We start from the raw sequence: 22,431 nt of genomic DNA, 5'->3' as shown, positions 1-22,431 counted from the left end.
AAGCCCAAAGATACGCTCATAAAAAATGTTACTTGATTTTCAGCATAACAGCCTATTAAGCAGAAATACATTGGTAAGAACTGATTCATCCATCCATTTCCCATCACGCTTATCCCTGCTGGGGTTGCGAGGGGTGCTGGTGCCTATCTCCAGCTGTCTACGGGCGAGAGGCGGGGTACACCCTGGACAGGTCGCCAATCCATCGCAGGGCAACACAGAGACAAACAGGACAAAAAGGAGAATTTAGAGAAGTCAATTAACCTAACAGTCATGTTTTTGGACTGTGTGAGGAAGCAGGGGTTTCCGGAGAGAACCCAAACATTCTCAGGAAGAACATGCAAACTCCATACAGAAAGACCCGGGGGATGGAACCCGAGACCTTCTTCCTGCAAGGCGGCAGTGCTACCCACTGCACCACTGAGCAGCCCCTGATGAGCATATTATGAATTGGGAATTTAATTTTGTATACAAAATGATAATAAAAATTGGCTAAGTGTTCCCCGGGAGCTGCAAGTGGCAGCCCCCTGCTCCCAAAGGGGATGGGTTAAATGCAGAGAGTGAATTTCGTTGTGCTGTACTTGTGACAGTGTAATGACAATAAAACACTGGGGGAAAAAAAGGTTTAAGTCTTTTTAGCTCAGTTAGCTCTTAGGTTATAGGGGAACTCTGTTGTAAAGTGGTGCTCTGTGTCATATGACTCATTGAGTGACGGAGCCGCTACATAATAACGCCATTAGTAACAGAGTTAATTTCTTTTTATTAAAACCTTAATCTAAGTGTTCACTTTTACAGATTGCTAACACCGTTATATTACTTGCAACCTTAAACCCTGAACACACCAAAGACGGTGTTGCATCCGATCAGACAGAAAATCATTTTGTGTTTCTGATCCCTATGAACTGAGGGATCAGCCTTCACCTTAACTTCATACATAACAAACATACTTTTGTTTCTTTTAACTCCTAATTTTCTTTATGAAATATGTCATTCAAATCTCTATAAATGCTTAAATGGTCTGTATGATTAAAATGCTCTATAAATGATTAAAAGAGAAGGGCAACGGAATAAAATAAAATTTCAATCTCAGCCCACTGGTGAGTTGTGCTGTTTTTAGAAGATGATGTGGACACCCCCATGTGGCCCCTGAGGGCGCACGGCGTTGTGTCCTTGGGCAAGAAGCTTCACCCACATTGCCTCCTGATTGCGTACTGCAGCCTAGCTTCTGTCACTGAGCCCCAGGGCAGCTGTGGCTACAATTTAGCTCCCCACCATTAGTGTGTGAGTTAATGACTGAATGTAGTGTACAGCTCCTTGGTCAAGTCTACCACCATTTAAATTTTAATGAGACTACACAGAAACTGAGGAGCAATTTTACGGGCCTGACGAGAGGAGAGGCACAATTCAAAGTAAAACGCATCAACTTTAGGAGAAAATACAATCAAAATACATTAATATTTCAGCTCTGGCATACCTCTGCTCTGGAGTTACTTCTCCAAATACCGCTAAGGTTCCACTTAAAGGGCAGATAAGACTTCTGCAAACGCACACATCAAATGTCGCTTTTGCTGGTATGCTTCTGCACTATTGGTCTGGAATTTCAAGGGACGCACAGTTTCCCGCCAAAGCGCAAGGGGAAGCCTATTCGAAAACTCGTGTGAACTTCAGCGGATTGTACTTCCGAACCTCCTCAATTAACCTTTCCTCATAGTTGCCCATTGTAGTTGTTCCTCGGTTTTTAAAAATGGCGCGCCCGGCTACCGAATCGAGAAGGACGACCACACAGACAGCCGGAAAGGCATACCAAGGACCAATCACAGCTGCTTTTTGTCTGCACACTTCCACTTGAGGTATGCGCGGGTGTCTGACCGTCCGATGCGTAGTCAGGATTTTTTACACAGAGACACATTTGAAGCTTGCAGAGGTTATGCGTCAGAAACATGAATTGGCCTTAAGAATAACCAGCGACACTAGTGGATAGTGGTAGTATTACACTGAGAGAAGTTCTGCTCAATTCAATTCCAGAACACTTTTTAATCCCAAAGGGAAATTAAATTCATGTGCATTTTATCAGTTGTTTAGATGTGACGCATTTGAATCAATTAAACCAGTTGATTATTAGTTAACCTCCCTATATGACAAAATTTTATTCAGTCTTGATGCAAACACTAGTCAAAGCATTAAAAGGGATTTGGTCTTCCTGCCATTCAACTAGGTGATATGGTTTTTAAAAGTCAACATTTGTACGCATATAAATGCCCCCTGTTTAATGTGTAGTTATTTTAGTGCGGCTCTGTCGGATTTACAGACATACAGAAAGATTCCTGCAACCTGGACGTTTTTAAAAAGCTTCCCTTAGAATCTGTGCCATTCTCAGAGAACTCAGCAGTTATTGTGGTTTCTGTTAACCACAAAACATGGCCTCAGACACATTTAGACTCAAGTCACTAACAATTGCCTTTGGAGTTGCATTTTTTATTGTATCTTAAGGCTAGATGTATGTCAGCAGTATGTCGTAATAAAGATGTAATAAAAGGTGCTTTAAATCTTTAGCCAGGGCATCATCCTGGTGATGTAAATGTGTGATGCAGCTTCAGGGTCTTCATTCTTCCCTTTCTGGAGGTGAGCGTGGCAGCGAGGAGCTGAGAGGGTATCTAGAATTGGCAGATTTTGAGAAACCTATGTATGGTATCACCCCCACCCCCCCCTTTCCCCCACGCTGAGTTATCGTTCTGCTCAGGAAGACCTCCTGCTGTGTGCAACGTGGCACTCCCCACTGAGTATAATTGTAAGTTTAATTAGGTTATCTGCTGAATTATGTGCTTTAAAATGGTTAAGAAGCAGAGAAAAGGACAGATCTCTGCAGAGCGGCGACAGAGTAATTAAGCATCCTTAACAAACCCCATGAAACCTGCAGATATTAAATAAATCTCCTTTCGTCCTTTACCTCCCTATTTCAACCATTTTTGTTTGCTGCATCATGTAGGCTTTTCTGCATCCCCATCCTCTTGTCTTTGGCCCTCTTGTTCCCATGGTTACACAGTGACCCCATCGATACGGATAAACGTTCAAGGATTTTCATCAACTGCACCTTCTTCATTCCAGATCTTTCTTGAGTCCTTTCCTTCTATCCTGTAGTTTTTCTATTTCTTATTTTTCCTCCATATCTGCAAAGGTCGGCTGCTGAGAGGCTCACAGGCTGGTTGTTATGGCAACCTTAAACAGGTAAACGTAGGTTGCAGAAGAGGGGATGAGAAAGGAGGGAAGGGGCGTAGAGGATGTGTTTGACTTCTGTAAACACTTGAGTTTCTTCTTCCTCAGATTTCAGGGTGTCTGTTGTTTCAAATGGTTGCAGATTATTGATAGGAAGCGGCTTCGCGCATTTTGCACAAACATTATCTTCCTCACAGTCCAGTAAACCAAAACCCTCTTTGCTTTTGCATGAAGTGGATTTATGCATTGCCTTTTGTTATCCTTCTGTCTCTCTCTCCATCCTCCAGCTATCGACCTGCTGTATGGGGGAATTTACTGCTTTATGTGCCAAGACTACATTTATGACAAAGAGATGGAGCAAATGTCCAAAGAGGAGCAGAGGAAATCCTGGAAAATGCAAGGTACTTCAGCACTGAACACAACCAGTCCATTAGTGAGAAACAGCTCGACTGATGCAGCTTTTTGAGCTGATGTTGATTATTTCCATATCAGTTTAAACGTCCCTAATATGTTCTGCTGATTTAGGTTTTTCTGGGGCAAATTTTTAAGGCCAATGTTGATTTCTTTCGCTGTTTACATTATAAAAAGGATAAAAGTAACATTTATTTAACTTCATATAGGCCAGATTGATCAGTGTAGCTCAGTTTGGATTCTCCACACTTTTCCTGCGGAAAGTGTTCGCAAAAGGAAAGACATTCGGTTAAATTCTTGGAGCTGATTGGGTAAATCACCAAGCAGCACTTTCCTGCCATGTCAAGCTTTTAGCCAATCGCAGCATCAGTAGCTGTTGTTTTGATCATTTTTGAAGTAAGGAATGGAGGATATTCTGCGTAAAATAGGCACAGCTCTGTTTTTTTTTTTTTGCCTCAGCAGAGGAGTGGTGGTCTAATGCAGAGGTCACGGATTAGCGGACCACGGTCCGGATCTGGACCCACCTGCTGGCTAATCCAGACCCAACCTGATTTTTAACATTTATAAATGTTGTCTGACGGCAGTGTCTAATTTCACTTGCACCGCTTCTCCTGTTAGTACGGTAAAGCCCTATGGCATCAGGCCACACCTGATTTAATTTAGCAATGAGCTGCTGTCAGTCTGGGTTGCTGCTGCTGCTACTTTTAGACACAGCAGGCAAACCTGTGGCAAGCCGGGCGATGGGAAAGAAGGAGAAGACGATGAGAAAAAGAGAGCAGAGAAAGTGTGGACTGCTGGAAGAACCGCAGTGAACTAGTGACAGAAAAGTGAAATGGTGCTCTAAGATGACCCTGCACATTTTGAGTATGTTTGACTCAACCTGCTGTTGTGAAGCAGGATTCTCCACCATTAAAAGAATCAAAAATAAATATGGATCCAGGCTCAAAATGAGCTCCTTGATATGTGCTTGAGAATGGCTTAGTCTCCATTCAAACCCAGGTTTAAAGCCTTGCAGGGCAGCATAAAGCCCACTGCTCTCATTAAGACAGAAAAAAGAAAGAAAAACGATCAGTTCAGGTGTTTTATAAAATATGTGAATCAGGAAATTGTCTATATACCAAACTGAGCGATTGTTGTTCTCTACTTCAGATTTTAAAATGGAAACATTTTCTATTTTTTTCATATTTTTCTATTTAAAGATTCAATGTATAACATGGATGCAGAAACACCTCCCACAGCTTCTCTGAGCAAGACCCTTAACCCCACACTGCTCTCTGAGCGCCCCATGGTGGCAGCCCACTGCTCCACAAGGGATGGGTTAAATGCAGTGGTACATTTCTCCAATGTGTGATCAATAAATTTATATTTTGATTATTAATAAATCTCATTTATTTACATAAACCTCAATAAATAAAACTACATTTTAGGAATGCAAGTGATTGATTAATGAATAAATCTAATGTTGAATGGTTTTATTGATCAATGGATTCATTGATAAGCATTTTCTTAAAATCCTCCTGTGTTAAGATAATCATTCCATAACACAAATAGCTAAATATAATTTTTACAGTACATAATTTTATCTATTAATAAATATTGATTGAACAAGCAAAAATTTTTTTATTTTTTGCACATTATTGAACTTATTTTTGTGATATAATAAAACAGATTGAGTGAGAGAGAGTGAATTTCGTTGCTTTGTACTTGTGACACTGTAATGACAATAAAGTTGAATTCTTCTTCCTCTTTAGTTTTGTGGTTGACATCATTTATGTCACTGCATTTCATCGGTACAAAACATTTCTGTATTTCTTTCAAGATGTATTATTGGGAGTTTGTAAATTCCCAAATCTCACGACAATTTATCTTGCAAGGGAAACATTTATCAGTTATAATGTGATGGTCTAGCTCAAAACAAAGCCATGTCTTAGAATGGCCTAGTCAAAGGCCAGAATTTAATACAATTGAGAATCTATACAAGATTTGAAATGTTCTTTTATTACATTCTCATGGTGGAAATTTGGCCAAATTTGAAATAATGAGTATGATAGTCTGTAGATTTGGAGCTAGTAGAGACGTAACACTGAAAGCTAGCACTAAAAATGAGGCTCCATGAGGTATTCACTGGTTTTAGTTTCTTTTCTGACTAAATGTGGATTTTATAGTTTCCCACAATGCTGTTGCGAGGAGTTATTCCAATAGGCCTCCCTCTATAAGTCCTAAAATAGAAACAAATTACTTATACATGCAAATTTTATTTAAACTCATTTCCATTTGTGCTGCAGGCATTGGGGAAAAGTATTCGACGTGGGAGCCCACCAAGAGGGAGCTGGAGCTGCTTCGCCACAATCCCAAGAGGAGGAGAATCACCTCCAACTGTACAATTGGTTGGTGCATCTGCGCTCCCAGAACTAATAGCTGTCAGGCATAAGCGTCGTTAGACCTATTTAAGGGTGGCTTCAGTCATCCTTTCTTTAGCATTAGCCACCCTATAATTATTTTGCGATTTAAAAAAAATATTTTTTTTTTCTGTATTTATTTTTTCCTCATATTTTCCCAAAACAAATGCAGTAAAGCACCGAATAAAAGCCATAAAGAAGACAAGTTAATCTGAACAATCATAGGCGTAACTTCCTTAAGGACTGGTGTGGACAGTCCCCACCAATCTTGACCGGTAGGGGGACATGTCCCCACCAATATTTTGTACACGTATTTTGCTTTCGGTGCTGTGTATATCTGATTAAAACCCCATTCATGCCGCTCCTCAGAAAGAAAATAAAAAAAGTTCTCCCCGCTGCTCACCGTCCACAAACCCCGACAAAAAAACTCAGAAAAAAGAATCTGTTGCCTCTCGCTTTCTGCCCATCACCCCCCTCCGCCCTCTCCCCATAACATTTGAATTGAAGATATCCGCGGGTGACGGGTCGGGTTCGGTAGTCATCGGGCGGGTGCGGGTTGGTAAAACTCGACCCATGCAGGTCTCTAAGCTACACTACATTCAGTATCGTTGCCATAGAAACAGACAACAGCACCAATATCAGAATTATACTAAAACACACACAAATAATTTCCCACATAAAAAGCAGGACTTTCAGTCCATTACAGTTTTCCGTTTTTAGAGGGTTGCTTATTTTGCGTTTATTAAGTGATGGCTGTGGTATATTAGCTTTCACTGCTATAAGCTTTCGCAGCAGTGATTGATTAATTTAAACACCTGCTCTACTGATGGTCTATCGGAGTTGGTGTTTAGGTTGAACATAAAGAACACCTTTTATTTGAAGCTTCTTGTAGCTACTGTTTTAATCCCGGCTTTACTTAAAACTTTTTCCTGACTTTGATAGTGTTGCCATTCAGTAGCAAGCACTGCGCCCCTTTTTCTTTTATATGTACACGTACATTTAATATTTAGCGTGTTATATTGACAACTCATGAGCAAGCTGCTTTTTGCAATCTAGCAGGAAGGTAAGGATAGGATCTTGCAGGTGTGACGTCACTCTGCAGGGGGTCCAAAGATAAAAGATTTAAACAATTTTGGCATTGGAATTTCAGATTTAAGGGAGTTAGAAAGTTCACTTAGTAAAAGTGCAAATAATAAATCTGATTACCGATTACTTTTAAGCTGGTTGAACATACTGCGACAGACTGGTGACCTGTCCAGGGTGATCCCACCTCTCACCCAGAACGTGGCTAGAGATTTGCACCAGCACCTCCTGATCCCACTGAGGGATAAGGTTAAAGAAAATGGATGGTTGAACATGGTCCGCTCTCCCAGATTCTATCAAATCAGTATTGATACCCTCAGGGGTGGATTTAGGAAATTTGGGGCCCTAGGCAAAGACAGGCAGGGGGCCCCCTGAGAAGTAAACCCATAAAACAGGCCCATTCTACAGATAGAGAAATGTTAATAGAATAGACATCCATTATTTGTTCTAGGTTTTGTCCCTCTCTTCTTGTCCCTTTTTCCTGTCTATTTATCAGCGTTCTGATGGCATTTTAGCCAAAGGATTTTTATCAAAAACATAATTAATGTGCACAAATAAGGATTAGTTGTATTAACTATACATGGAAACAGAGTTTTATGGGGCCCCCAGGAACTTGGGGCCCTAGGCAACTGCCTAGTATGGCCTAATGGTAAATCCCCCCCTGGATACCCTGCTGGTGGATGTTCTTGACAGAAAGACGGAGTTGCTTAATCATATTCTGCTTAAGGTCCCATAAGATCTTGTCTGAGTCCTGGTTTAAAAGTAAATTAATCTTAAAAAGTGACCCAAAATTGACTGTCAATAAATGTTCTACAAAATTGATATATTTATTTGACTTCTTTGATTTGTACTGTCTGTTTAGATTTATGTGATATTTTTTGCACAAAATATATAAGTGAATATTGTAACAGTTATGTTTTCAACTGTAAGCATTAAATTGATAAATGTTATTCACATTTTTTTGGCTTTATCCTTTCCAACAACAAAAAAAAAGGCGTCGCGCAGGGACCTCCCTTTCCTTATGAGCCGTCCCCACCAACTTTCAACACAAAGTTACACCCTTGTCTTAGACAACGCCTTAGCAGGTGCACTGAAAAAATTCGGCGCGCGCTACGCGCGCATTATCTTCAGGGGCTTAGCCACCCTTGTCTCATAAACCTAGAGACGCCCCTGCTGTCAGGGATTAGGAGCAGATTGCTGTCCTGATCAGCTCCTTGTCCGAGATGGATTGCAGATCAGCTGAGGAGGAGAGCCTAGATGTTTTATTTAAAGGCTTCCATTGGCTGTAAGCCCTGATGGATGGAGGCATTTTCCTGCTGCATTCAGATGATGAATTCCTAGATTAACTGTCTATTTGAGGCATTAGCTGATGTTTGGGCTGTAGTTGGTGCAGCATCAGTGAATGTTATGTAGCTGTGTGCAGCACTGACTGGTTCTGGCAAACCTTTTATCACCTTGTAGCAGCTTGCAGAGAAGTGCCCAGCGCCATTAACATCATTGGCACCGAGGAGGGGTTAGAATCCTGGCTGCTCATCAGACGGCCTCCTCCTCCTGATTTCCATCCTCTCATCGGGGAAAGTGCTTTGTCCTTCATCAGGGCAGATGGAAGCACCTCGCCCCCCTATTGTTGGCCTTATCCTTCCTGCAGAATAGCTCTACATGCTGAGACTTTGACTAGGCTGTTTTAACACAGGAAGATGGTTTTGGAGGTAATGATAAGCAGGGACTAAAGTATTCTGGCCTCTAGTGATTGCCCATGGGTAAAAAAAAATCACTAAAAAATAAATTGTCGGTAAATAAAAATAAAAAGAACACCGCTCTGAAACTAACAGTATTAGCCAATCAGAAGAAGAAGGGGGCGGGTCTTGGGAAAGCATACCGCCAGATAGATGGTGGTACAGTGCTGAAGGGAAAGTCAACTTGCGTCGTTTACGGCTCCGTTCAACGGAGAGACGTGTTAAAAGTCAAAAAATAAATAAATAAAACTTTTAGCTTGGACAAATGGAGAGAACCGAATTGCACGGACTTATTTACGCATCCATTGGCAAAAAGGTGCTACGCAAACATGAATTAGACGCCGGTCATCAAGCTGCTGTTCGTGCGGCCGCGCACACTACATGTTTGCCGGGAGCTGCGGCAACAGCTGATGTACCAGCGTCAATAACTGACCGTGTATGTGAGTTAGAAATAAGGATTTGTGCTTGACTGTGTTGAAAAACTGTTAATCTATTGATTACTATATTGATAGAAATGTTGCTTCTCATGAAGCAAATAGGAGATGGAATAAGAAAAATAATAATCCAGATGGTTTTATATCTTCTGTATAAACCTAAATTCTCTAACAGTAGATTCATTACAACAAACGGCTGTTCTCTCTCCTCTCTGTCGTGGCTGCTGTGTTTCTGCTCATCATGATGTTTGGTCTCAGTTTTCTCAAAGCTCTGAATTTTGATTTGGATTAATGACAAACAAGATTCATGTAATTTCCATTAGATGTCCTAGATTTCGTTCGTGGATCTCAGAGTTACAGAAGCCAAATGTAAAATCTGCAAAATGAGATGAATTATTACCGTTTCTCCATGCATCCAGTAAACACATTGAGGTTTGATCGTCTATCAGCCTGTGTTCAGTCAGGCAGGATCCTGTCAGTCCCTGGGGTTCATATAGAAAACAAGCATATTGAGAAGATTCAGTCTGTAGGAAAAATATCTGCTTCTATTCCAGCAGGCAGTGATGGGGAGCTTATTACAGGATAACAACATGGGCTTAGTGTAGAAACCTGTTTATGCTACTAAAAACGATAGTTACAAATATAGTTAATGCTGAGAAAGATCAGCATCCCTCAGCCACTATATGTTGAGATCCAGTTAAACCTTACTCTCCATTATGGGTTCTGCAGTTTTATCAGTCAATAGTTCATCCCCGCCTCCGTCAGACTGAACAGAACCAGCTGTCCCTAACTACTGACATGGCTAGTTTGAATGACCTCCGTCCAACTACATGGAGATGTTTCCACGTATGCTGTTTTTTAAATTAAGACTATATTTAGTAGCCTTATTTCTTTCTTTTTTTTTTTACAGATTTCGTTTCCTTACTTTGACTAAACATTTTTTCTGCAGGGATCAATAAATGTGATAGAATGCTAGAATTCTGATAAATGTGAAATTGAGTGGGACTGTTGCCTCCCACTGCTGTCTTTGATGTTTTACACCCAAATTTTAAGATTTTATTACTAGGACTGGGTAAAAAAAAAAAAAAATTTAATCGATTTTGGATCGGTTCCTTTACATTTTTGCAAAATGGATGTGCAGGGAATGAGATTGATTAGTTTTATAGTAACGCGCGTGACATTCACATTCAAATGAGCAGGTGTGTGCAAATGCCGACCAAAGTAACACACCGCTCAGCAAGCTGTCCCACTGAAGTCTGATGTCGGGAACCATTTTGGATTTAAAATAGATAAAGATAATGTGCTGGATATGTGACATCAAGGTGACTTCCTACTGCATTGATAATGAGTGGCGTCTCGCATCTCATGCTACAGACCACCAAGATGACTTCGAGCCAGACAGCTGAAAATTTGTTAATGCAAACATTAACAAACGGGGGCTGCAGTTGTTACAGACAACGCTGCAAATATGGTTTGTGCAGTGAAGATAATGCAGCTCATGCATGTCTGCTGTGTCCCCGCTGTTCACGTCTGCCTGCTCGTGTGAGGCTTCACTTCTTCTTAATTTTTCACAAACAAGTTTGCTCTTCCAAGACAGTTTTGTTCACATCTCAAGTTTAAACTGTCCGATTTACAAGTTTGCAGTTTGTGTTTAATACGAGTTAAAATCTAAAAGACATGAGTATTTTGAAACGCAGTTGAACCACTTTCATGATTGTAAAAACAGATCGAATCGAAATAAATCGATTTAGAACTGTATGAATCAAAATCTAATCGATTCAGGACTTTGGCGAAAATACCCAGCCCTATTTATTACATAACAAATTCTCACTTTTTAAAGAAACCTTACATGATGCGTATTCAATTATATAATAAAGCTTATTTATTTGAAATGTATAATCATAAGTTTTAGGTATTTAGAATGAATAAAGTATACTTATTCAAAAGTGATACTAATTAATGAGTGTATTTATTTCAATTCCTAAAGCTTGAAATTGCATGAAGAGACTCGATTATTATGGAATAAACAATAAAAACGTAAACCTCACAATTATGTATTTGAAATAAAAAGCATTATTATACAAACAAATCTGCATCATGTGTGTTTATATTATAGGTTTGTGTTAAAATGATCTAAAACTAAAAGTAAATGACACTTTTTTAATGTACCATAATAAAATTTTATAAATCTTAAAATTTGGGTGAAATATTTTTGTGATCTGTTGAGTTCTAGTCTGCAGGTTGCCTTTAATTCTTTGCCTTTGTGTTTAAATAGTAGCAGATCTAATCTGTGGGCCTCAGAGGGATGATAATCCCTCGGTTTTTCTCCCTCAGGGCTGCGTGGTCTGATCAACCTGGGCAACACTTGCTTCATGAATTGCATCGTCCAGGCGCTGACGCACACGCCGCTGCTACGGGACTTCTTCCTGTCCGACCGACACAAATGCGAGATGCAGAGCAACTCGTGTCTAGTGTGCGAGATGTCCCAACTCTTCCAGGAGGTGAATATCCTTCCTTTTTTCTCCTAGTGTCCTAACAGGGAAAGTTTGCTCTCATCTCCTCCGTTCTCCTCGCCCCCTCTAGTTCTACTCAGGCCACCGCTCCCCTCACATCCCGTTTCGCCTCCTGCACCTGGTGTGGACCCACGCCCGCCACTTAGCCGGCTACGAGCAGCAGGACGCTCACGAGTTCCTCATCGCGGCGTTGGACGTGCTGCACCGACACTGCAAAGGTGAAAACAGAGATGAGGGAGGAACGCGGTTCACAGGCTGACAGATCTGTCTTACTTTTGAGTGGGACGTTAAAGTTCACCTGGATGGCTTTTATAAAACATTTTATACGTCTCTGTGTCTCCGCAGATGACAACGGGAAGAAAGCCAACAACCCAAACCACTGTAACTGCATCATTGACCAAATCTTCACAGGGGGTCTGCAGTCTGACGTCACCTGCCAAGTGTGCCAGTAAGTGTGTGTTTGAGTCAAATGGCAAACCTCAGAACGAAAAGAGGAAGCTTTTTCTATTAAACTCTGGTTCTTGTCTGCTTGTGATCCACCCTGAGCTTCACTGTTGATCACTCCCACATCTGCATTTTGAGCTGCTTCACTGCAGCAGCATCAAGGCCGAAAGCCTTATGGTTGGTCTCTAGCTCCACCTGCTGGATCCATGCTACAATTGCAGCTTTGAACTCCTCCTTTCAAACATGTTTGTGTGTTTGAATATAAACGTATTCTTTATCATATAGGGTTTAAAAAAAGTTTGGGAAGCACGCTTGAGAAAAGAAAAAAAAAAACAGAAACTAAATTTAGATAAGGAATCCAGTCCTACCTTAAAGGTATCGTTGAGAATATTGTGTTTTTTTTCAGGGTGGATCATCAAAATCATTAAAAGCCATTAAATTATTATTTTTTAAATTAAGGTATTAATTGGCATTAAAATTCATTAAATGTGCTTATTGGTGCATTTAAAATGCTTTATTTAAAAAAAAGAATAAAAACGGATATATCAGATATAACTGCTAGATAGAACTGCTCCCAGTTCATAGTAAAGCTGCATGTTCGGAAAAGAAGCTGGAAAACGAGGAACTTGAGAAATGGCTGCAGCCTGTCCACTGTAAAGATGATATGATGATTTTGCCGTGTTATCTATATATATATATATATATATATACACTACCATTCAAAAGTTTTGGGTCACCCAAACAATTTTGTGTTTTCCTGAAAAGTCACACTTATTCACCACAATACTTTGTAAAATGAATAGAAAATAGAGTCAAGATATTGACAAGGTTAGAAATAATGATTTGTATCTGAAATAAGATTTTTTTTCCATCAAACTTTGCTTTCGTCAAAGAATCCTCCATTTGCAGTAATTACAGCATTGCAGACATTTGACATTCTAGCTGTTAATTTGTTGAGATAATCTGGAGAAATTGCCCCCCACGCTTCCAGAAGCAGCTCCCACAAGTTGGATTGGTTGGATGGGCACTTCTTGCGTACCATACGGTCAAGCTGCTCCCACAACAGCTCAATGGTCACAAAGCAACCCCAGACCATCACATTACCTCCACCATGCTTAACAGATGGCGTCAGGCATTCTTCCAGCATCTTTTCATTTGCCCTTGTCCATTAATGGACAAGGGCAAGATTGAGGTAAATGTGCTCGTAGCTCTGCTACAACAGCAGGATACGATCACCTCGTGAAGGCCGACTGTTTTACGATTCCTGATAAGGAGGTGGTCTTTCAGGACTGAAAGGACTGAAAAATTGGCCATAAAAATAAAAATCTTACATTGTTTGCCTTAAAATAGGAGGTATCATCGTGAAGTAGAAACCTTTATTTTTTTACAGTTATCATACAATGAAATACTCCATACAACATTGAAATCAAGGAACAAAAACTTTTTACAGGCCCAAGCATTTGTTTAACAAATAAAAGTACGGTATAAACGTTGTTAACTACTGTACTGTACTGTAAAATAATATAGTTATAAATAAATAAGTAATAATTTTAATCATCAATACGAAATGAAGGGTTAATATTGCGGGGATCATAATCGCCCCGCTGTGACGGATTGGAACGGGAGAAAATGAAAAATGATTATGAAAAAAAATACAAAGTACAGTAGGACAAATAGTGACTGACGTGTACAGTGCAGTATTTCACTGCTGTTCTGACGGAGCCGCTGCATCCTGATTGCTCTGTGGCGTTTTTTTCTTCTAAAGCCTGCGGTGAAGGTGTGTGTTTTGGAGAGAAGAACATAGTTATCGGTAGTTGTCGCTCTTTTTTCTTCTGGGCCAAAAGATCCTTATAAACCGACATGCCACCATTAACATGTTTGACAATAAAGTTTAACAATGCATGATGCAAATCCGTGAAGCAGCGAGATTGTGAAAAGTGAACCGCGTTATAGCGAGGGTTCACTGTAATAGGGTTTGCATTTGCTCTACTTTAATGCTTCTAGAATATATCCCCTGCGTTTTTCTTTTTTTATTTATACCCCTTTGATATGCAGCACTGATTAAAATTAATCTATTTCATTGTTTAGTATTGTCCTGATTTGATCCGGACATGTTTGAAAACGATTAGGGCTCCTTTGTTGATGCAGCAGGTCCACTCTGACCTCAGAGGAACAGATGATTGCTGCCATTAATTTGCAAAGACTAAAGAGGACTCTATCATTGTACAGTAACAGGGTCGCTAGAAGTCATTTTGAACAGGGGATTCTGTACATTTTTTTATTTTTTTTTGCAAAAAAAGACCTATGAGCCTATAGGCCTATTTAAAATGAAATAGATTGAGATTCACTACTTTATTGTCATATACACTTTAGTGTGCGCAACCGGGGTCTGTAACTCACAGACATCATTAATGACATTAATCAGTTCTCAGGTGAAGATATGCGCTATTAAAGGAGAATTCCGGTTTTTAACACTTTTAGCCCATTTTCTGTAGTGTCCAGGATGAATTCTCCTTTAATTAGACCGCACAATAAAACAATTTTCAGTGGCCAATTTGAAAAGCTGGCCTTCACAAAGGGGTTGTAAATTTGTCTCTAGGTATGACTTTTTTTCTGACTGCTTTCAGACAAACGAAACACAAAATATGACCGGTCCGCATAACGCAGCCACTGCCATCTAGCAAACAAAGCCGGTGCCACAGAACATGAGAACATTCCATTACCACAACACAGTGCAGGAAACTGGATGTTAGCTGTAAGGGCCTGTCTGATCTGTCTAATTTATTTCTTTCAGTGGTGTTTCAACGACCATTGATCCATTCTGGGACATCAGCCTGGACCTACCCGGATCATCCACGCCTTTCTGGCCCCTCAGCCCCGGAGGAGATGTTTCCACGTTAAACGGAGAGAGTCACACCACTGGAGCAACCACACTTATGGACTGTCTGCGCAGGTAACCAACACACCTGTTTCTCTACATCTATTAAACTGTCAGTAGCTCTTTGAATAAGTAAAATAACAAATAAAAACTCTTTAGGTTCACCAGACCGGAGCACCTGGGCAGCAGCGCTAAGATCAAGTGCAGCGGATGCCATAGTTACCAGGAGTCCACCAAGCAGCTAACCATGAAGAAGCTGCCCGTTGTGGCCTGCTTTCACCTAAAAGTAAAGCGACTAAATGTTGACCTTTTAAAAGGTTGTGATGACGACCCCAGCTGAGAGCTAACAATCCTTTGTCTGTGTGTTTGGGCAGAGGTTCGAACATTCAGCCAAACTGCGGAGGAAGATCACTACTTATGTCTCATTCCCACTGGAGCTGGACATGACTCCCTTCATGGCTTCTAGGTGAGCAGATATGAAAATAATTGGATCTGCAGCCTTTGGACAGAAGCTCAGCTGCTGTGCAGGAATTTAATCAAATTGTAGAGAAAACCAGAAGTTTGGATTTAACTTGTGCAGAAAAGAAACGGACTGAAGGCGTGAACAGTTCAATGTTTCACTATGTTACTGCTGCTAGTTTAACTACATTTTCCAGTAGCTTGACCGTAGCGTCGCTGCCTTATTTATCAAGTAACTTTCCAGTAGTGACGTTATTATTTTTATCAAGTAGCGACGTAGCGTCCACAAACGCTACAAAATCCAGGGCAAAACTAAGAAATGAAACCAGGTTTTCTATTTTTGAAACAACAATCGGAGTTATTCGTTGGACATTCATGCATGAGCCTCTATTCTGCCTCTCCTGTCTGTATCTATGAAACATGTGCATGCGCACTGCAGTGGAACTCAATGACTGACACACACAGACACACACAGCCACACACACAGGGTGGAGGAGGAACCAGGAGCAGAGCGCCTTATCTTCAGAGATTTTCAAACTTGTTGAACCCTCTGATAAAAAGTACGTGTTCAAATTTCGGTTCTTGGCCATAGAGAGCTCATGTCGCCAAGACTAGCCATTTGTTTTACATAGCCAAACACTCATTAAAACAGTCAACTGCAGTCAATTTTTTGAAATAAAAATAAGAAAAATATATCAGCTTTAACTTTATTGGCGCCTCTAATTTCCAGATAGTTAAATCTGATGTGTGCCACTAAGATATTCTCATTAGAGAGCAGTAGCCAAACTTAGATATTGTATTTTCATGGCCTAATTTACCAGACAGGTTGTTTACATATATCTGTTTTAAGGCTTATTTGCACAGATAAGATTTTTTAGGTATGGAGGAACAGCTCTCCCATTTGTAAAAATAAATACATAAATAAATACATGCTCAATAAATAAATAAACATTCAATTAATTACCCCCCAAAATACAATGAATAAATATGTTGGTAGACATTAAATTTTACAGTGAGACATACAGGTGCTGGTCATAAAATTAGAATATCATGAAAAAGTAGATTGATTTCAGTAATTCCATTTAAAAAGTGAAACTTGTATATTATATTCATACATTACATACAAACTCATATATTTCAGATGTTTATTTTGTTTAATTTTGATGATTACAAATGACAACAAATGAAAATCTCAAATTCATCATATCAGAAAATTAGAATATTGTGAAAAGGTTCAAAATTGATGGCCCCTGGTGCCACACTCTAATCAGCTAATTAACTCAAACCACCTGCAAAAGCCTTTAAATGGTCTTTCAGTCTAGTTCTATAGGCTACACAATCATGGGGAAGACTGCTGACTTGACAGTTGTCCAAAAGACGACCATCGACACCTTGCACAAGGAGGGCAAGACACAAAAGGTCATCGCTAAAGAGGCTGGCTGTTCACAGAGCTCAGTGTCCAAGCACATTAATAGAGAGGCGAAGGGAAGGAAAAGATGTGGTCGAAAAAAGTGTACAAGCAAGAGAGATAACCGCACCCTGGAGAGGATTGTGAAACAAAACCCCTTCAAAAATGTGGGGGAGATTCACAAAGAGTGGACTGCAGCTGGAGTGAGTGCTTCAAGAACCACCACACACAGACGTATGAAAGACATGGGTTTCTGCTGTCGCATTCCTTGTGTCAAGCCACTCTTGAACCACAGACAGCGTCAGAAGCGTCTAAAGAGAAACAGGACTGGACTGCTGGTGAGTGGTCCAAAGTCATGTTCTCTGATGAAAGTAAATTTTGCATTTCCTTTGGAAATCAAGGTCCCAGAGTCTGGAGGAAAAGAAGAGAGGCACTTCATCCACGTTGCTTGAAGTCCAGTGTAAAGTTTCCACAGTCAGTGATGGTTTGGGGTGCCATGTCATCTGCTGGTGTTGGTCCATTGTGTTTTCTGAGGTCCAGGGTCAACGCAGCCACATACCAGGAAGTTTTAGAGCACTTCATGCTTCCTGCAGCTGACCAACTTTTTGGAGATGCAGATTTCATTTTCCAACAGGACTTGGCACCTGCACACAGTGCCAAAGCTACCAGTACCTGGTTGAAGGACCATGGTATCCCTGTTCTTAATTGGCCAGCAAACTCTCCTGACCTTAACCCCATAGAAAATCTATGGGGTATTGTGAAGAAGAAGATGCAATACACCAGACCCAACAATTCAGAAGAGCTAAAAGCCACTATTAGAGCAACCTGGGCTATCATAACACCTGAGCAGTGCCACAGACTGATCGACTCCATGCCACGCCGCATTGCTGCAGTAATACAGGCCAAAGGAGGCCCAACTAAATACTGAGTGCTGTACATGCTCATACTTTTCATGTTCATACTTTTCAGTTGGCCAACATTTCTATAAATCCTTTGTTTTTATTGGTCTTCAGTAATATTCTAATTTTCTGATATGATGAATTTGAGATTTTCATTTGTTGTCATTTGTAATCATCACAATTAAACAAAATAAACATCTGAAATATATGAGTTTGTATGTAATGTATGAATATAATATACAAGTTTCACTTTTTAAATGGAATTACTGAAATCAATCTATTTTTTCATGATATTCTAATTTTATGACCAGCATCTGTAAATATATATATATCTCTTAATTAGCTTCTTTATTTTTTCACCTTTTTTGTAAACAGTTTAATTTGTTACTTGAATCGACTGTTTAATTGAGGTCTGAAGAAGTTTTCTCTAAGGGAGACCCTAAAGAAATAAGATGCCTTTTGTAGGGTTTTGTTTTCCCTAGAGATGTCCATTGAATGCAAACTCATAGCCATGTCTCCATGTGTAGAACACTACACAGTACCTTTAATTTGGTTCTAATAACAGCAGATTGTTTATTTTTTTGTCTACTAGTAAATACTTTAGTTTTTTTTTATTATGCTGATCATAAAGCAATGTTTACACTGTTATGTCATTGGCTGATCTTTAATAAATATTTTAACTAGTGTATCAGGCTAATTTTGAATTGATATTAGCTTGGTGCAACGTTAAGTAGCTTCTGATGTAGTTAAGCTACTTTTAACACATTAGTGTAACTTAGCTTGCTATAATTCTTTAGGTGGTAGCTTTGGTGTAGTGAAGCTTAATTTATTGTTGAGTAACTGATAGCTTAGATCACTACACTGGACAAGTAGCTTGCCCAACACTGCTGACATGATTGAACCCTGCTGCTGCTCATGTATCACAGGAAACTAAAGAGATCTGAGGTCTGTTTCATTCTCTACGTTTTTGTTGTTTCAGTAAGGAGAGCAGGATGAACGGGCAGTACCAGCAGGCTGTGGAAACCTTCAACAATGACAACAAGTAAGCTCAACACAAACGGACACCAAGCAGATAAGAATATCATTTATTGTCTAGTTTTTCTTCTGAGACTTTGCAGAATTTGTTTTAAAAAGGTTCTAGAAGCAGGAGTAGCATATTTTCGATACTCAAGAATACACCACGATTCGATTCGATTAATTGGTTCATTTTTTTTTTTTTTTTTTTTTTTTACACCTTACAGGCTAGACAATGTTTCAAATTTGAAATAAATCAATGAAAGCTGTAATATCATTATGCTTTTTTTTTTTTTGAGAAACTACAGAAAATAACAGAAGTAGAAAGTTTTACTCCACCTATTCCTATTAAAACCTCATTCACTGAAAAATAATAATACCCCTGCGTAATAGATTCTGAAAGGCCTTGCATCAAAAAATACTGCACAAAGTCAGTTCAATGAGTGCAATGCAATACCTCGGCTCCAGACGTCCCCGCCCCCCCCACAGACGCTCGGCTGCACCTCTCCCAAATTGTAGCTGACTGCAGACAGGAGGCCGGCTTGTTTTGTTTTTATGACCGAAATTGAGGAAAACAACTCGTGAAGTTTGACCAGCTAGAAGAGCGAGGTGCGCGAGAACGCTGGGACCCTTTTTCCACCTGGATCTCCGCTCTTTTGGTCCTCATGTCCCTCCGTCGTTGGGCTAAACTCGCCCCACTTCCTCGCCGCCTCGGCCGTATCTAGACCCACAGTGTGTAGCACAGACCACGCTTCAATATTCAGAATAATTTAAAAATGTCTGTGTCAAGCTTACTGCAACAAACTGCTGTAAGAGTATAACCAGGAAGCGAGGTAGGAGGGCAAAATAGGTTTAGCGCCACCGCAGCACGGGAGGGAGAATTACGCCCAGGAGCAAATGGATTAAAATTAGACCGGAGGAAAAAAAAAACATGAATCGATTATCTTGCGGATGTATCGATGCATCGGATCGTCCGCTGTCGGATCGACGCATCGATACAAAACGATTATTATTTACACCCCTAATAACTGGTGGACCTGGCAGCTATGATTTTTCAGAGGAGATACCAGAGTAGTGGCAGTTGGCCTGATTTCTCTGCTCTCCAAATAATTTTATGTTGTTCGATAAAAGCAATAACTGCTGCTTCTTCCAGCATCAATGGTAGAATGTTATTTCAGTAAGAGGAATGAAAGCTGATTTCCTGCATCAGTAATCCTCCTCACTATTTCACCCAAACAGCACAGCTCTGTCTCTCTTCACTAGAAGAAAATTCCTATGGCTTCATTACTGAAATCCACTAATTCAGATCTTCAAGATCAATACAAATTATTTTGACATCAGGCCAACAGTTGTTTTTCTCTTCCTGCATCCACCTCATGTGATCAGCAATGAACCAGTGATGCACAAAGGTTTTTCATCAGGAGATATTAGCTATCTGGATCTATATCGATCCAGTGGGTGGAGGATGATAAACAAAATCCTAAAATGAAATGGATTTGTCCAGCCTTGCTAATCACTTCCTGTTGTCTTTAGGGCTGTAAATCAAACCCATCATGGCGATTCGATTCAGTATCAATTTCTTGACCCAACGATTTGATTATTTTAGACACTCCAGAATCCGCCATGTCTTTTGTTCCTACTGTTTACGCTAGTGTGTGTGTGTATGCAAGTGGAAAGAGGGTAGTGGCTAACGGAGGCGAGGTCGGAGGGTCAAATAGTTTTAGCGCCTCCGCAGCACGGGAGTCAGAATTATGTCCAGGAGCAAATGGATTAAAAAAAAGACCGGAGAAAGAAAAAAAATGAATCGATACTCGGGTGGACGTATCGATGCATCGGATCATTGGCTGTTGGATCGATACAAAACAATTATTATTTACACCCCCCAGTTGTCTTAAACTTGTTAATTATTGCTCTAATTGCTCTAATATAGCTGACAGGATGAATAGATGACTGATGGGACATAAATTTGGAACAAAGTGATGATCTAAATTGTTAGTATTCTCTGGAACGTCTCCTCTAACAGAAGTCTGCATCCTTTACAATCCAAGGAGCCACATCTATCCTCAGTCCAGCTAAATCCCAATGGTATCGGGGGAACTGATGTTGCTCCAGCTTTTAGAAAACATCAGCTTCTGATTAACTAATATCTACAAAGAAGTCATTTCTGAAAATTACCATCCTTTTTTCAATTTAGGTTCCAAATTTTTCTTCAATTTAAATGTAGAAAAACACAGTTGAAAAAAAAGAAATCCTTTAGATTTTTCCGTTTTTCTTTCGGGGTTCAGAAAAGAGAAGTGGTCGACCTCAAAAAGCCATAAAACATCAATTTATTCTTTAATATATGCTTTGGAAAGATCAATTAAATTCTTTCATGACTGAACCTGTGTGTCATGACCTCGATTTACAGTTTAGATTGATGAGAAACTATTCATCAATTTGAAAACAAAATAAGAAACATGTTCGAAATGAGTTTCTGATCTTATTTAAAGATCCTAAATAATCTGCTAAAGATTAGCACACACACACACACGTAACATAATCAGTCTTAAGTCGCTTTTCATTCCATGAATTTATCCAGAGATTGAAACATATTTAAAGTAAGCATTGAACCACATTTTGACATCTTTCTCTGGTTGTCCCTCTCACTTACCAACTCCTTTCTCTCCGATCACTGTGGTTTCCACGGTAACCATTGAATAAAATCAATCAGCTGGCTCTTTAAGTACACTGTAGCGTTAATCTGGTGCTTTGCGTGGAACGTTTCTGGTTAAATGTGGGTTTGTCGAAGGTCAGCAAGGATTTATTAAGGAAAGTTGTCTGGTTTATGAGTGAGCATAGTTTTTTTTATAATTTCTTTTGCCATACATACAGTTTTACTACACAATGTTTTATAAGTCCGATCTGGCTGCCGAATCATGCAGACACCCACAATCTAAGATCTTCCCTCTGTCCGTTTGTCGTCTAAGGTACAGTTTGTTTGCCGTGGTGAACCACCAGGGGACACTAGAGAGCGGCCATTACACCACCTTCATCCGGCAGCATAAGGACCAGTGGTTCAAGTGCGACGACGCCATCATCACCAAGGCTAGCATCAAAGATGTCCTGGACAGTGAAGGGTAAGCAGGTCTCATGAAGAGCAGATGTAACCCTTAAACTGCTGGGATTGGTTATGATGCTGCATTGCTTCTTTCTCCTCAGGTACCTGTTGTTTTATCACAAACAGTTCCTGGAGTACGAGTAGGTTTCAGTTTCCAGGAGGAATCCAACAGGGAGGAGGAATTGGTTGGATGGAGAAAGAGGCAAGGAGATCATGAGGCTCACTGTAAACATGGAAGCTACTTTTCTAAACGCAGAGCCGGATCCACCGTCTGCCCTGCAGGACAAAACAGATTCAAATGGTCTGAAATAAAGACGAGCTGAAGGTTTCACTTGAGTTCAGGACACAAGGAGGGAAAAAAACTGACAGTCGGCTCATCCTTCATGTAATGGACAATAACCGTCTCCTATTGGTCCGTGGATGTAAAACTTCAGGAAGTTTTACTT

At 40.1% G+C, this 22,431-nt stretch overlaps 1 protein-coding gene across 2 annotated transcripts in view; it reads left to right on the top strand.

Annotated features, from left to right (window-relative positions):
* usp22 (ubiquitin specific peptidase 22) overlaps positions 1 to 22,431 on the top strand; it is a 35,978-nt gene extending 13,547 nt beyond the window's left edge. For both annotated transcript variants that reach the window (XM_038280091.1, XM_038280090.1), the window contains exons 3-13: positions 3,498 to 3,611; positions 5,907 to 6,008; positions 11,608 to 11,774; positions 11,857 to 12,004; positions 12,132 to 12,234; positions 15,025 to 15,183; positions 15,268 to 15,394; positions 15,483 to 15,574; positions 18,854 to 18,916; positions 21,855 to 22,004; positions 22,087 to 22,431. In XM_038280091.1, the coding sequence (XP_038136019.1) occupies positions 3,498 to 3,611; positions 5,907 to 6,008; positions 11,608 to 11,774; positions 11,857 to 12,004; positions 12,132 to 12,234; positions 15,025 to 15,183; positions 15,268 to 15,394; positions 15,483 to 15,574; positions 18,854 to 18,916; positions 21,855 to 22,004; positions 22,087 to 22,129 (1,268 nt within the window). In that variant the 3' untranslated portion in view covers positions 22,130 to 22,431. The remainder of the gene's footprint in view (positions 1 to 3,497; positions 3,612 to 5,906; positions 6,009 to 11,607; positions 11,775 to 11,856; positions 12,005 to 12,131; positions 12,235 to 15,024; positions 15,184 to 15,267; positions 15,395 to 15,482; positions 15,575 to 18,853; positions 18,917 to 21,854; positions 22,005 to 22,086) is intronic.

The sequence above is a fragment of the Cyprinodon tularosa genome, unplaced genomic scaffold (genome assembly GCF_016077235.1).
Source record: "Cyprinodon tularosa strain WSP-4 unplaced genomic scaffold, ASM1607723v1 ctg156, whole genome shotgun sequence".
Lineage (NCBI taxonomy): Eukaryota > Metazoa > Chordata > Actinopteri > Cyprinodontiformes > Cyprinodontidae > Cyprinodon > Cyprinodon tularosa.
The sequence above is the reverse complement of the archived record's forward strand: the minus strand, read 5'-3'. Positions and strand labels throughout refer to the sequence as shown.